At 42.6% G+C, this 15,631-nt stretch overlaps 1 protein-coding gene across 46 annotated transcripts in view; it reads right to left on the reverse strand.

Annotated features, from left to right (window-relative positions):
* Positions 1-15,631, reverse strand: part of MADD (MAP kinase activating death domain) — a 142,539-nt gene that overhangs the window by 13,858 nt on the left and 113,050 nt on the right. For all 46 annotated transcript variants that reach the window (XR_008314315.1, XM_053287611.1, XM_053287632.1 and 43 more), the window contains 2 exons: positions 7,381-7,453; positions 6,318-6,424 (listed from right to left, as the gene is read on the reverse strand). Coding sequence is in view for 45 of the 46 variants with exons in the window: in XM_053287611.1 (XP_053143586.1) it covers positions 6,318-6,424; positions 7,381-7,453 (180 nt within the window). In the remaining variant the exon portion in view is untranslated. The remainder of the gene's footprint in view (positions 1-6,317; positions 6,425-7,380; positions 7,454-15,631) is intronic.

Below are 15,631 nucleotides of genomic sequence, written 5' to 3' on the forward strand. Positions count from 1 at the left end.
CAGACTGCTCCCAAATTTGGCTTGGCATTTGTGGTCTTGCCCCAGCCCAATAAATGTCTGCCTCTCCATGCATCCTCCTCCAGCACAGAGGGCAGGCAAGAGGTGCCATGCTTCCCACCCAATCCAGGAGTTGACTGTATTTCCACACTTGACGACACCATCAACTCAGGACTTACAGATTGCAGATTGGCATTAAGTGCTAAAACAAGATGCCGGGGGGGGGGACACAAAAGAGCAGATTTTCACCTCTATGACCCAGAAACCAATGTTGTGAAAATAAGCATGCTTTCTGGTTGTAACAATCCCACTCATGGCTCAAAGTGTTCTCTCTCACATCCATACACATCTTAGAAAGTGTGGCCACAATTGCTTCTTTCTGGGTAAGGGGCAACTTACAGTTATGTAGAAAGGGTTCATAAGGAAAATCATATATTCATACTTCAGCTCTAAGATTTTCCCAAACAACAACAACAATCCCACCTGCATTTCTGCATCAAGTGCCAGTAGTACATTAAGTCATCCCCTTAACATAAGGGGAGAATGGCCTTGTTGCTGGACAATGGGGGTCAGGGGGTTAAGGGAGCAACAGGAAGTGCATTGCTGCACGAATACAGACTGTTTGGCCACTTTAACACACAATACACACACAGACACACCCCTAAGGAGGTGGAATATATGCTATAGCGCCACAAATCATTTTTCAAGTTCACAGCCTTGAAAAAATTACTTTGAAAGAAAGAGCAAGGCTGTTGCTTAAAGGGCTGTTTTTTATAAAGTTATGTGAGTATCTATATATTTTGTGTACAGTGGGAAGCAGTCAACATCAAACAAAATAAAAAGCTATTAAAAACAATGTAATAGTTCCCGGAAATGGCATAGGTAGGGGGAAGATGATGTTTCTCATCCTCAATGATGTCTTGGGTGCTTCCCAGTAAGTGCATGTGACATTTGCACAGGCATATTTCATACAATGCTAGTAACTCCAATAGAAGCTTTAGCTAGCAGTAGGAAACACATTTCCCAATGAGAAAACATCGTAACAAGTATTAGGAAAATAAATAAATAAATAACCTCTGTGTGAAAAAGTACTTCTTTTGTTGGTCCTAAATTTCCCAACCTTCAGTTTCATGGGGTGACTCCTGGTTCTAGTGTTGTGAGAGAGGGAGAAAAATTTCTCTCTGTCCACCCTCTCCACTCTATGCATAATTTTATACACCTTGATCATGTCTCCCCTTAGTTGCCTCTTTTCCAAGGTAAAGAGCCCCAGATGCTGTAGACTAGCCTCATAAGGAAGGTGCTCCAGGTCCCTGATCATTTTGGTTGCCCTCTCCTGTACCTTTTCCAATTCTACAATATCCTTCTTTAAGATACAGTGCCCAAAGCTGTACACAGTACTCCAGATGTGGCCGCACCATAGATTTGTATGAGGGCATTATAATATGAGCATTCTTATTTCCAATCTCCTTCCTAATGATTCCTAGCATGGAAATCATGCTAGGAATGATTTCTCCTACAAATTGAATTGAATCTCCTACAATTCCTCCAGTCCCCTCTGCACATGCTGTTGCACAAGAGCCCTTACCGTTCAGACTGCTCGGTAAAATTGGAAATAGATTGCTGATGGTCAGCCGTGTGTTTTTGCTCTTATAGAGTACTTCCAGAGCTCAGGCAGTACTCCAAACTCTAAGGGTTCTTGCACAACAGTGCATGCAGGGGGACTGAGAGAATTGTGCAAGGGCTCCCAGCGTCTGCCAGCAGCCCACTGAAGCATGCATGCTTTGTTAGGATGCCAGCCAGTGTGTCAAAAAGATGGGAAGGGACCTTGAGAAAGGATTATGAAGTAACTTAAGCCACCTAATGGTACAGCGGTGAAATGCTTGACTAACAAGCAGAAGGTTGCCAGTTCGAATCCCTGCTGGTACTATATTGGGCAGCAGTGATATAGAAAGATGCTGAAAGGCATCATACTGTATGGGAGGAGGCAATGGTAAACCCCTCCTATATTCTACCAAAAGAAAACCACAGGGCTCTGTGGGCTCCAGGAGTCAAAATCAACTTGACAGCACACTTTACCTTTACCTTAAGTTTAATTTATTTTGAATGGGTGCAATGGCACAATTTCATCTTAATTTTAAAAACAATGGCCACTAAGGAGAACAATGTAAGACTTCCATCCAGAACAGTCACAGGAAAGTTTGCATCTGTTTAATAAAACATGGACTTTCTGAGATAAAACCCCAGGGTGCTTTCCAGACTAGACCCTACAACAGGGTCAGGATGTATCTCGGAAGTGTGTTTCCATACTTCCTGCGTCGTGACACCGCAGTCCCTACGCAGACAGCAGGGTGCCGTCCACATTTCCAATGCCTTGTTTCAAATTTAATTGCTGCAAAATAGAGCTAGGACGTCACATATCTGGTGTGAAAAAGTTGCTGTTTTTTCTGGTTGTTAGTTGCTGCAAGACTGCTCCCCCTACTGTTTACGTTTTGAATGCGACTTGCCAGAATGGAAGCATTTTGCTGCTGAAGAAGCAGCTAATCTGGAAAGCGCCCAGAACTGGGCTATTAAAATACAGGATGCAGTCTATGCTCTGTCAACTCCTTTCATAATTACTATTCTAATAGTAGATTTCACACACACACACACACACACACACACACTCAATGTTAATTTGAATGCAGTGTTGATCTTAAGATCATTGCAAACAAATACAATGTGTTCTGCATGTGACATTCTTTTGAGTACCATTCATATCCATTTGCAGGAGCAAAACATGGAGGCCAAATTCCTGAGATGAGGTTATAATCACAACTGGCACTTTAGGACCTGTACTGGTGTTCTATTAGCTTTCCAAGCATGATACGAATTGAAGCTGATCTATGAAAGTCTCAAATCACTTGAATTCTACATACGCAAGAGACAACCTTGTCCTATCTGTTCCACAAGTTCATACAAAAACACATCTGTAGAGCTGCTTCTGGTGTCTGCTTTAGCATAAACCAATTCCCTCCTCCTAGAAACCCAACTAATTCAAAATCTGAGCAAGAATTCAACCTTCACCAGCTACCAAGGGGTATTTCAGTGCCCTTAGAAGCTCAAAACATTAATTCTGGTTTCTTAATTCTAAAATGTTGTCCATTAAAGACATTGCCAGTGACACCCTAGTAAACAAAATCTGCAAAGAACAGGTTATTACCATAATGGTTTTGCCTCCATTATTAAAAGAATTGCTGGGGTACAAGTGTGCCCCATTAGGGGTACAATCATACCCCTGAGTTAGTTATCTTAGTAAAATATATTCTTCTAGGACTTGGTTTGCCTCTGTAAGTTTTATTTGGTTGGCTTATGGGTCAAGGTGCATTCAAAGTTCACTATAATGGCAAATTTAAAAAACGTTCCACATTTTTAACCTCTTGGCACCTAGCAATGACTGCCCCTTGTGTAATTCCTCAATATGTTTTGTAGGTGACCTACTGGTCAGGGTGCATTCAAAGTTCACCATAATGGCAACTTTGGTACTATTTCAGTTTTTCTAACCCTTAATACCTAACAAATGTTATCTGACCTACTTGCCACCCCTGGACACCAGCATGCAGAACAGCTAGATACCCATGTTGTAGAAAAACCTGTTCAGCCATGGTACCATTCAGGAAGGAATATGGTGGTGATGATTTTTTCACCAGTACAGACCTAGCAGAAAGTCTGCGAAAAGAAGACCTGACTTACCTAGGTACTATCAGGAGAAATGCTGATGTTCCTAATGAAATGCAACCATGTTCCAGAAGGGAACAGTTTTCATATATTTTTGCTTTTGATGGGGAAGTGACCATGGTTTCCTATGTACCCAGGAAGTCTAAAGCTGTTATTTTGTTGTCCACTTCACTACAATGCAGCTATGTGCTGACTGTGTAAAACAGAAGTATTGATCTGTGTTTTCTGGCATAAGTTTCCCCCCCGAATGGTTACTGCTAATAATTTAATATTGTTAATGTGCTTTTTCTAATATTTTTGTAATATTTTGATTAAAAAAGCATTCTTCTGAAAATTAAGGTTTTTTATGAGTTAATGAAAAAATGTTAATGTGTTTTCCTTTGGTTAGTTAAGCCTAAGAAAATAAAGCATTTTTTTCTGAGTTACTTAATAGTGTCACTGTTTTTTCATTGGCTAAGTGGGAGGGGTACACAATTACCCCATGACCTCAACAATGTCAGTTTTGGGGGTACAGAGTTACCCCATAATAAGGTTTGCATTTTCATGACATCAATTACAGGTAAGCTGTTGTGGGCAGGGAAGGTACTTAGCTGGGATTTTTATTTAGTTTTTACTGAATTTTTCATCTCTCTTACGGTTTGTTTATAGAGTTATTTGCACATTTGTGTTTTTTAAATATTGTGACTCGCCCTAGGGAAAAGGCAAAGCAGAAATCTGAAGAAAATAAACAAAATATTCCCATAAATTCACAATGAAATAATATCAATGGACAGCAACAATATTTACTGTTGAATTGCAGACTATGCAACACAAACGCATTCAGAGAGCTCCAGGGATAACAGGAACAATTTTGATTATGTCTGGATGTTCTGAAACAGTGAGCCCAGGTGACTGATACATTCCTCTTAATAAGTGGCTTATGTGGGGGAAATAAAAAGGTATATAAATTGTAAATTAATACACATTTGAAAACTTACATGGAGTTTACTTGCTTCTATTCTAAGGATGGAACAGCATGTCATAAGGCAAACAAAGGAAGGCAACAGATGCGAGCAGAGGTCCTTAAGCCTTCCCCTGCCCACCAATTCTCCTCTGTAAATGCCTGCATCCCAGCTGGGTTTGAGACCAGAAATGAAAACAATTGCACGGTGTGCGTGTGTGTGTTTTGACATTTATCTTCTGACAGGCCAGAAGGAAACAGCTCACTCAGACTGGTGAATTTCCCCCTAGAAATGCCCCAATCCCTGCATTTCTGTTATTTTGGCAAACACAAGTTTGTAAAGGTAACATGTAGTTCCACCCTAAATGACCCAAAATCCAACGGAAGCAGGCTGACATAATGGTTTTTTGGTCACTAGTTTTCTGTACTCCCTAACTTCAGCTCTATATATTTAAAGAAACGGATGCTCAACAACAGTCAGAAAATGAGTTGCACCAGGGATGAAATCCAAAAAAAGCTATTTGTTCTAAATGGTTTAAAATCGAGAAGTGGCTTCCCCACTGAAGCAGAGCATGAGACTGCAGTGGAAACTTCAAAATAAGCCTCCATTTGTAAGCTTAGTTCTCCCATGCATGTACATACAGCTTCATTGGATCTCAACCCGGTGCTCTTATGGGGACCAGTAGAGGGGTGGCTAAGCTTAAAGAATACAAAACATTGCACAAGAGACTGACTGACCAACCTTACTCCCCATCTCTCTCTTTCACATACATGACCCTAAAACATAATCTACAACATATGCAAAACAAACATGAACACAAAGCAAAATAAAAACAACAATCAAAGAAGCAAAAAGAAAATACATCCAGAGAAAAGAACAAAGAGTGGCATACAATTCCATTTGTGTTTCCTCTACACCTCAAGGTAATGCTGTATTTTAAAAGGGGAGCAAATAATATGTCTACATCTGCACAAGACTCTCTTTGTGTCTGGGCATATTGATGAATCTCCTCTTTGAGAACTAATTAGACATAATGCAGGAACATCTGTTAAAAATAGCTTGCAGATACCAATTCTACTGTGCACCTCCAAACAATAAGTTGACATGAATACACCAGAATTAAGCCATGAGTGAATGGCTCCATAAGCCGGGCAAATATGTGTTTTTGTGTGATGTTTATACCATCTGCCTAGAGCATTTGAAGATTGTTAATTGTTGCTGGAGGTCTTTCTGGAAATCTAATACCGTCGAGTCTGCATCATCATCATCATCATTATCCGCATTGTACTTTTTTTCATTTAAAGGGGAATTCCTCATCTACAGCATTGTGAAAAAAAGCTTGAATGAACATCCTTATTGTATAACTAGATGCTCAGAAAACAAAGTCTATCTTTTCAGGAAAAAAGCTTTCAGCCATTAGCCTCATCATTATTTTTATTGGCCTGCAATAGGCAGTTTGTGAATTCTGCTTACCAGTACTCAGAGTCAATATCTCATACACAGTTTTTAAAATATTATACCTTTCTGAGATCCTCTAATTCTAGAAAGGAAATATGTGTATCCCTTTCTCCTTCCCCTTGCCAGTGCAGGGAAGAGGAAACACGTATGCTGGTGTACATCAAGAAGCTTCATGCTCAAATACTCTGTTGAAGGGTTATTTCCTACCTGACTGTGCATGAATTTCAAATTAATTCCTTCCAGAGTGACTTGGAGGAGCCCTCCTTCACCCGTTTTCATATCCTGCACTGGGAATTCCCCACCTAGTTCAGGGCCTGCAATGCAGAAGCAAACAAAGGAACAAAAGAGAAAAAATCAACCAGATATAGTGATCTCCATACACAGAAACACATAGCATGCTCTTATTGTACAAGTATCCCAACAAGAAATCCTCTTCCCAGAACAGAGCCACATCATATTTGTAGCTTCTACAGCATAGATAATTATAGGAAGATCTCAAATCTTTGGGGTGATAACACAAAATAAATTGTTCTGACTGTGACAAGTTTCAAAGTAATGAATGTGTTGCCCTAAAGTTATTTTTCCAGGCTTTAAGAGATTATCAAAATTTCAAAACCTAAGAAATATTGAGAACTTCAGGTTCAGATGGAATCTAGCTAAACATACTTCTAGTAATCATGACTTTTCATTTGTGCCTATTAAATTCTTTCATATGGAAATTAACTAACAAGTCATTTCAGTATGTGTTAGAGGCTGTGTTAACCCGACTATAAATGGAAAACATTAGGCACTTATTCAGGAGGGCATGGCTTGCTTTTGTACTTTTCAGATACATTTTCAAAACAGGAGTACTGTACATAGCACTGTTTTTTCCTGCAAGTGGCCACACACTATAGTAAACAGTCACCATGGGAAGGAGAAGGTCTTACCACTTTAACATCAACACAGACAACAAGGGTTCTAGCTCTCGTTCTTCATTTTAACTCCCCTCTCAGTGTGAACAGTACGGACATTAAAGAGCATTAAGACTTTATAGTGGGTTTGGAAACTGAACTCCCTGTTCATTGTGAGCATAGCCAAAGAAACTAAATACTTCCCTCTACCCTATCCTTCAGTATTTGGAGATGCCTATGTGTGTCCCTGATGTCTACATCCACGTTTTCCCCTAACTGTTTGTATCTTTGCACAAACAAAATTGAAAAATCACAAAGATTCCTTTTTTGCATCAAGAACCCCAGAGGTAAACAGAGTCCCTATGAAAGGCTGTTACCTGGCTTTATGCTTTGTTGTCTTGCTGCTGCTCGCTCCATACTGTCTTTTACACAATAATATAATTCCCGGCACTACAACAGATGAAAAGCACAAGTGTAAAAAAGTATTTCTGCAGCTACAATACAGAGATTCTTCTTGCCAAACAAGACAAGAAGAAAAATAAGGGAGAACACAAAGTAGAACCTCTAGGTAGATATTTACCTATCACATTGGTAAATCAATTCTCCTCTAAAAGGCTCAGGGTGGTGTATATAGATTATCACATTTGTCTTCATAACACCCCAGTGAAATACGTTTAGCTAGGAGATGGTGATTGGCCCAAATTCACCCACGACACTTCAAGGATGAATAAAGGTTTGAACCCAGGTCTCTCCAGTTAAGATACAACACTTATCCACTACACCAGGACTGTACAACTTCGGCTCTCTAGCAGTTTGTGGAGTACAACTCTTATCATCCCCAGCCACACTGGCCAATATTTAGGGGTGATGAGAGTTGTGGTCCAACATCTGCAGGAGGGCCAAAGTTGTGCCATACACTGGTTCTCATTTAAAGTAATAGTACTATTTTTGTACTCATTTAAAGTAATAGCTAGGCAAAACATAACCACCTACAACAGAGGAAGGCTTGTTCATCCCAACCAGGAGATAATGAACATCATTGGTATAGTTTTGGAGCTGTTTAATGACTGGATGGAGATCAATATAGATTGGTCCCACCTTCTTTCTTTAGCTTTTTTATTATAGGGAAAATACACTGCTCCCCACATGGATGGAGCTGATGAATTACAAGAAGTGGAGTAACACGGTGACATTAAGAAGATGGGAAAACAATGGGGCAGTTCACACTCTGCCTAACTTCTGTATGCACTGGCTTCCAGCAGCAGGAGCAAGGTAGGTGGCTATCTTCCCTTAGCAGCCAAAACAGGCAGCTGTGGCTGAAGAGCATTTCCTCTGGCGATTTGCCAGAGCAAACCACGAAATGTTTAAGGGAGAAAACAAGGGGAGTGGGGTGAGGGTGTTGTAAAAGTTGCTAGATGCTGAGGCCAAATTAAGAATATAAGTACAACCCTGCTGGATCATGCCCAAGGCCTATTTAGTCCAGCAACACACAGTGGCCCACTATACCTTCTCTACTGCTGTTGCAAATGGTATTTAGAGGCAACTTGCCTCTGAGGCTGGAGGTGACCTATAGCCACCAGACTAGTGGCTTCCCTATAATCAAAAAGCTAAAGAAAGAAGGTGGGACCAATCTATATTGATTTCCATCCAGTCATTAAACAGCTCCAAAACTATACCAATGATGACCTGTCCTCCATGAATTTGTCTAAGCCCCTTTTAAAGCCATCCAAGCTAGTGGCCATCACCACATCCTGTGGCAAAGAATTACACAGATTTTTATTTATTATATTTGTACACTGCCCCAAACCTCCATCTCAGGATGGTTTACAACAACATAAAAAAAGATTAAGACAGGAATTATAACCTTAAAACAGTTTACAACCACAAGTCAAGTTAAAAGCTTGGGTGAATAAGTGTGTCTTTAGAGACTTCTTAGAAGTTGTCAGAGATGGGGAAGCTCTTATTTCACCAGGGAGCACATTCCAGAGTCTCAGGGCAGCAACAGAGAAGGCCCATCCTTGTGTAGCCACCATATGAGCTGGTGGCAACTGCAGACAAACCTCTCCGGATGATTTGGGTGTCATCAGCATACTGATAACACCTTGCACCACATCTCCCAATTATCTCTCCCAGCAGTTTCATGTAGAGGAGAGCTCGTCTTGTGGTAGCAAGCATGACTTGTCCCCTTAGCTAGGCAGGGTCTGCCCTGGTTGCATATGAATCGGAGACTAGAAGTGTGAGCACTGATATTCCCTTCAGGGGATGGAGCTTCTCTGGGAAGAGCAGAAGGTTTCAAGTTCCCTCCCTGGCTTCTCCAAGATCAGGCTGAGAGAGATTCCTGCCTGCAACCTTGGAGAAGCCACTGCCAGTCTATGAAGACAATACTGAGCTAGATAGACCAATAGTCTGACTCAGTATATGGCAGCTTCCTATGCTCCTATAAAATATATAAAAGTTCACATTTTGAAGAACAACTCCAAAGGATTCCATCTGGAATCTGCCTGAGAGGTAGAAGTGGAACCACTGCAAAGCAGTGCCTCCCACTCCCAACCCTCTCAGACGCTCCAGAAGGATACTATGGTTGATAGCATTGAAAGCTGCCAAGAGATCCAAAAGGAGTCTCACTCCTTCTGTCAATTCCTCATTGGAGATCATCCATCTGCCTAACCAAGATAGTCTCCACCCCATAACCCACCCCCAAACCAGTTTGAAATGGGTCTAAATGGGTCTGGAGCTTTCAGGCCACCACCCTTTCAATTACCTTGCTCAACCATGGAAGGTTGGAGACAGGCCTATAGTTGCTTAACTCTGAGGGATCCAATGAAGGCTTCTTCAGCAGAGGTCTAACGATTGCCTCCTTAAGAGAGGACGGCATCCTGTCCTCCTTCAGATCAGCATTTATAATATCTGCCAGGCTTTTTACAACCACCCCACTGGCAGATAGTATATGCCATGTCGGGCAAGGGTCAAGAGAACGGGTGAAAGGCCACATCGTTTCAAGCAGCTTATCCACATCCTTGCTCAATGTAGTAATCTGTCGGATTCGAGTTGAGTATTTCTCCACTTGCACTCCACTCATTTGTCTTGCCTCTTCAGCTCCTGTAGTTCTTCCATATACCAAAGGGTCAATTTTGAAGTGGGTCAGAGAGGACACTTAGGAGCTATCATGTCTACTGCCCTGGTGAGTTTGCTGTTCCAGTTCTCCACCTGGGCAACAGGATCACCAGCAGAGTCAAAACTAAATCCTTCCAAGGATTCTTGGAATCCTATTAGATCCAATCACCTTCTCAAGCGAGCCATCCTAAATGCCCTTCAACCCTGTGGAGGTGGGACATGATTGTGAGTCCATCCTTAACCAGATGGTAGTCTGTCCATGACAATGGGGAAATCACAGGAGACCTCACCCATGGAATACCACCATAATCAGAGTAAAAGACCAGATCAAGTGTGTGTCCAGCAACATGTGTCAGTCCCAAGACCACTTAGAATAAGCCCAGAGTTGTCATGGCCACTATGAACTCCTGAGCCGCCCCAGACAAATTGGTCTTGAGGTGAACGTTAAAGTCCCCTACCACCATAAGCCTGGGAGACTCCAATGCCAAGTCCAAGACCAAGTCTGTAAACTCAGTTAGGGACTGTTGGACAGCAGGCTGATTGCTACACCAAAAAAAGGCCCAGTCTATCCCTGTTCCCAAAACTTAAGTATACACATTGTGTATGGTCTGACACTTCAACAGGGAACCTGGTAAGTGATATGATGTTCTTAAAGACCAAAGCCACTCCACCTCCCCACCCATGTCCTCTCAGCTGCTACTCAACAGAGTACCCTGGAGGGAGAAGCTGGGACCAGACTGGGCCACCAGCCTCCCCAAATCAAGTATCTACAGTGAGGGAAATAAGTATTTGATCCCCTGCTGATTTTGTCCGTTTGCCCTCTGACACAGAAATGACCAGGCTATAATTGGAATGGTAGGTTTATTGTAGCTGTGAGAGACAGAATAACAACAAACAAACCCCCAAAAGCCCAGTGCCCAAAAGTCAGCGATGGATTTGCATTGTAGTGAGGGAAATAAGTATTCGATCCCTTCACAAAAGATGTCTTAGTACTTGGTGGCAAAACCCTTGTTGGCAATCACAGAGGTCAGACATTTCTTGTAGTTGGCCACCAGGTTTGCACACAACCCAGGAGGGATGTTGTCCCACTCCTCTTTGCAGATCCTCTCCAAGTCAGAAAGGTTTCGAGGCTGATGTTTGGCAACCCGAACCTTCAGCTCCCTCCACAGATTTTCTATGGGATTAAGGTCTGGAGACTGGCTGGGCCACTCCAGGACCTTCATGTGCTTCTTCTTGAGCCACTCCTTTGTTGCCTTGGCTGTGTGTTTTGGGTCATTGTCATGCTGGAATACCCATCCACGACCCATTCTCAATGCCCTGGCTGAGGGAAGGAGGTGCTCACCCAAGATCTGACAGTACATGGTCCCGTCCATCGTCCCTTCGATGCGGTGAAGGTGTCCCGTCCCCTTAGCAGAAAAACACCCCCAAAGCATAATGTGTCCACCTCCATGTTTGACGGTGGGGATGGTGTTCTTGGGCTCATAGGCAGCATTCCTCCTTCTCCACACACAGCGAGTTGAGTTGATGCCAAAGAGCTCGATTTTGGTCTCATCTGACCACAACACTTTTGCCCAGTTCTCCTCTGGATCATTCAGATGTGCATTGGCAAACTGCAGACAGGCCTGTACATGTGCTGCCTTGAGCAGGGGGACCTTGCGGGCACTGCAAGATTTCAGTCCTTCACGGCGTAGTGTGTTACCAATTGTTTTCTTGGTGACTATGGTTCCAGCTGCCCTGAGATCATTGACAAGTTACCCCCGTGTAGTTCTGGGCTGCTTTGTCACCGTTCTCATGATCATTGCAACTCCACGAGGTGAGATCTTGCATGGAGCCCCAGACCAAGGGAGATTGACAGTTATTTTGTGTTTCTTCCATTTGCGAGTTATCGTGCCAACTGTAGTCAACTTCTCACCAAGCTGCTTGGCGATAGTCTTGTAGCCCAGTCCAGCCTTGTGCAGGTCTACAACCTTGTCCCTGACATCCTTCGACAGCTCTTTGGTCTTGGGCATGGTGGTGAGTTTGGAAGCTGAGTGATTGCTTGCTTCTATGGACAGGTGTCTTTTATACAGGTACTGTAACAAGCTGGGATTAGGAGCACTCCCTTACAGAGGGCGTTCCTCATCTCAGCTCGTTACCTGCATATAGTGAAAAGACACCTGGGAGCCTGAAATTTTGCTGGTTGATAGGGGATCGAATACTTATTTCCCTCACTACAATGCAAATCCATCGCTGACTTTTGGGCACTGGGCTTTTGAGGGTTTGTTTGTTGTTGTTCTGTCTCTCACAGCTACAATAAACCTACCATTCCAATTATAGCCTGGTCATTTCTGTGTCAGAGGGCAAATGGACAAAATCAGCAGGGGATCAAATACTTATTTCCCTCACTGTATGATAGTCACAGATACTTAGCAGTCATGAGATAAGGGGACAGGTTCATGTGCAGATCAGTAACTGGCTGAAGGACAGGAAACACAGAATGACAGGTTAGCCCCTTTATCCATAATCAGATCATGGATAATTTTTTATTTATTCTGGACGAACCTGGCATTAACAAAGGAGCAAGCTGAGGCTCAGTGGTTAGTTGGTACTTCTCCCCAAGATCAAAGAGCTGCCAGGGCAGCTGGCAGGCAGCTACTTGACAGTACCATAGATTTGAATAAGGGCATTATAATATTTGTGATTTTATTTTCAATCCCCTCCTAATGATCCCTAGCATGGAATTTGCCTTTCTTACAGCTGCCACACACTGAGTCAACACTTTCAACTAGCTGTCCACCACGACCCCAAGATCTCTCTCCTGGTCAGTCACTGACAGCTCAGACCCCTTCACTGTTATGTGAAGTTGGGTTTTTTGCCCCAATATGCCTCACTTTACACTTGAACTACACATTAGACCACACTTGCCATTTTGTCACCCACTCCCCCAGTTTGGAGAGATCCTTTCGGTGCTCCTCACAATCTGCTTTGGATTTCACTACCCTAAACAGTTTAGGGTCATCTGAAAATCTGGCCAATTCTCTGCTTACCCCAAATTATGGATCATTTATGAACAAGTTAAAGAGCACTGATCCCAATACAGATCTCTGGGGGACCTTACTTCCCTCCATTCAGAGAACTGTCCATTTATTCCTACCCTCTGTTCCCTGTCCTTCAACCAGTTACCAATCCACACACGAACCTGTTCCCATATCCCATGACTGCTAAGTTTACTCAAGAGCCTTTAGTGGGGAACTCTGTCAAAAGCTTCTTGGAAGTCCAAGTATACTCTGTCATCCAGATCACTCCAAAAGGTTAATGAGTCAAGACTTCCCTTGCAGAAGCCATGCTAATTCTCCTTCAGCAAGGTCTGTTCTTCGACGTGTTTAACAATTTTGTCCTTAAGTATGCTTTCCAACAATTTACCAGGCACAGAAGTTAAGCTAACGGGCCTGTAGTTGACCAGATTCCCCCTTGATCCCTTTTTGAAAATCAGAGTTGCATTAGCTACTCCTCTAGTACAGAACCTGATTGTAGGTACAAGTTACATATTTTTGCTAGGAGATCAGCAATTTCACATTTGAGTTCCTTCAGAACTCTTGGGTGGATGCCTTCTGGCCTTGGTGATTTGTTAATTTTTAGTTCTTCAAGACAGTTTAGAACATCTTCCCTTGTCACCTAAAATTGGTCCAGTTCTTTAGCCTCGAAGCCTGAGAAAATCATTTCCGGAGAAGGTATATGGCCAGTATCTTCCATCATGCAGACAGATGCAAATAACTCATTCAGCTTTTCTGCAGTCTCCTTATCTTCCTTAAAAATCCCTTTCATGCCCTCATGATCTAATGGTCCAACTGCCTCCCTAGCAGGTTTTCTGCTTCTGATATATTTAAAGAAGTTTTTATTCTCCTTGACACTTCTAGCTCCCTTATTAGCCACCTAATGGCACAGCGCGGAAATGACTTGATTATCAAGCCAGAGGTTGCTGGTTCAAATCCCCGCTGGTATGTTTCCCAGACTATTGGAAACACCTATATCAGGCAGTAGCGATGTAAGAAGATGCTTAAAGGCATCATCTCATACTGCATGGGAGGAGGCAATGGTAAACCCCTTCTGTATTCTACCAAACAGAACCACAGGGCTCTGTGGTCGCCAGGAGTCGAAACTGACTCGATGGCACACTTTACTTTTACCTTATTGTCCTCTTGCATTTATTTTGCCAGAGTTTATGTTCCTTTTTGTTCTCTTTATTTGAGCAGGACTTCCATATTCTGAAGGAATAATTCTTCCTTTTAATAGCTTCCCTGACTCTACTTGTTAGCCACGCTGGTGTCCTCTTGGTGGTACCTTTCCTCCGTCTTGGTATACATTGCAACTGAGCTTCTATTATTGTGGTTTTAAATAAGTTCCATGCTTTCTGGAGTGATTTAACCCTCCTAACTTTCTCTATCAGCTTCCTTTTTACCAGTTCCCTCATTTTTGAGAGGTCTGTGTTGGACGTCCTTGGCAGTGCTGCACTCGCATATAAGCTGAATTGTATCACACTATGTTCACTGTTCCACAATGGTTCTATAACTCTGACATCTCGCACCAGGTCCTGGGCAGCACTCGGGATTAAATCCAAGGTCGCGTTTTCTATGACTGATTCCACAACCAACTGTTCTAAGGCACAGTCGTTTAGCATGTATAGAAATTTGGCCTCTCTGTCAATACCCACACATGCATTTGCCAAGTCTATGTGAGGGTAACTGAAGTCAGCCAATATTACAGCTCTGCCTCTCTTTGTCCCCTTGTTTCCAACAGGTAGCTCCTAGGGACACCAAAGTGGGTTGGGACGTAGGGCATGATGGGTGCTACCTACCATCCAACCCACAAAATAAATGGGCAAGAAGGCGATTTTTAACACATTTTTAACCTTTTCCCCAAACCTCCATAAGATGAAGCCAATGCCAAAAGCAATCAGCAAGGGGAAAACAGGCTTCCAAAGTGGCCAAAATAGCAAGATGTTTTGAATCGAAACGGGCTTGTTTTGTTCCAAGCGTGAAACAGGACCTTTATTTAGAGGGTGTTTTGTTTCGAGCTCCAAACTGTCCATTTTCGATTTGAAACATTAAGACATTGAAACATTTTACACATCCCTAGTTCTCACCATTCCACCACATTTCCGTTATGCCCTCTATATCTAGGTTTCCATGAGCAACCAAGCACTCCAGCTCACCCATCTTGGCTCAGAGGCTTCTGGCATTAGCAGATAAACACCTAAGTGCCAAATCTCTTACCTGGTGTTGGCTTTTTGACCAGCTGCCATGTGCTTCCATCTGCGCTACTGGTTCTAATTTGTCCCCTTCTGGTATATCTAAAATATTTGCACCCTCACAACTTAGTGGATTTTGCTTGCTGAATCAGATTCAGCACCTAGTTCCTGTCAGAAATCCCCCCAAGTGTCATTTTAAAAGCTGCTCTACAACCTTTTTTATTTTAAGCACAGCAGTCTGGTTCCATCTTGGTTCAAGTGGAGCCCATCCCTCTTGTACAGGCTTT

This window comes from Hemicordylus capensis, chromosome 1 (genome assembly GCF_027244095.1).
Source record: "Hemicordylus capensis ecotype Gifberg chromosome 1, rHemCap1.1.pri, whole genome shotgun sequence".
Taxonomy (NCBI): Eukaryota; Metazoa; Chordata; class Lepidosauria; order Squamata; family Cordylidae; genus Hemicordylus; species Hemicordylus capensis.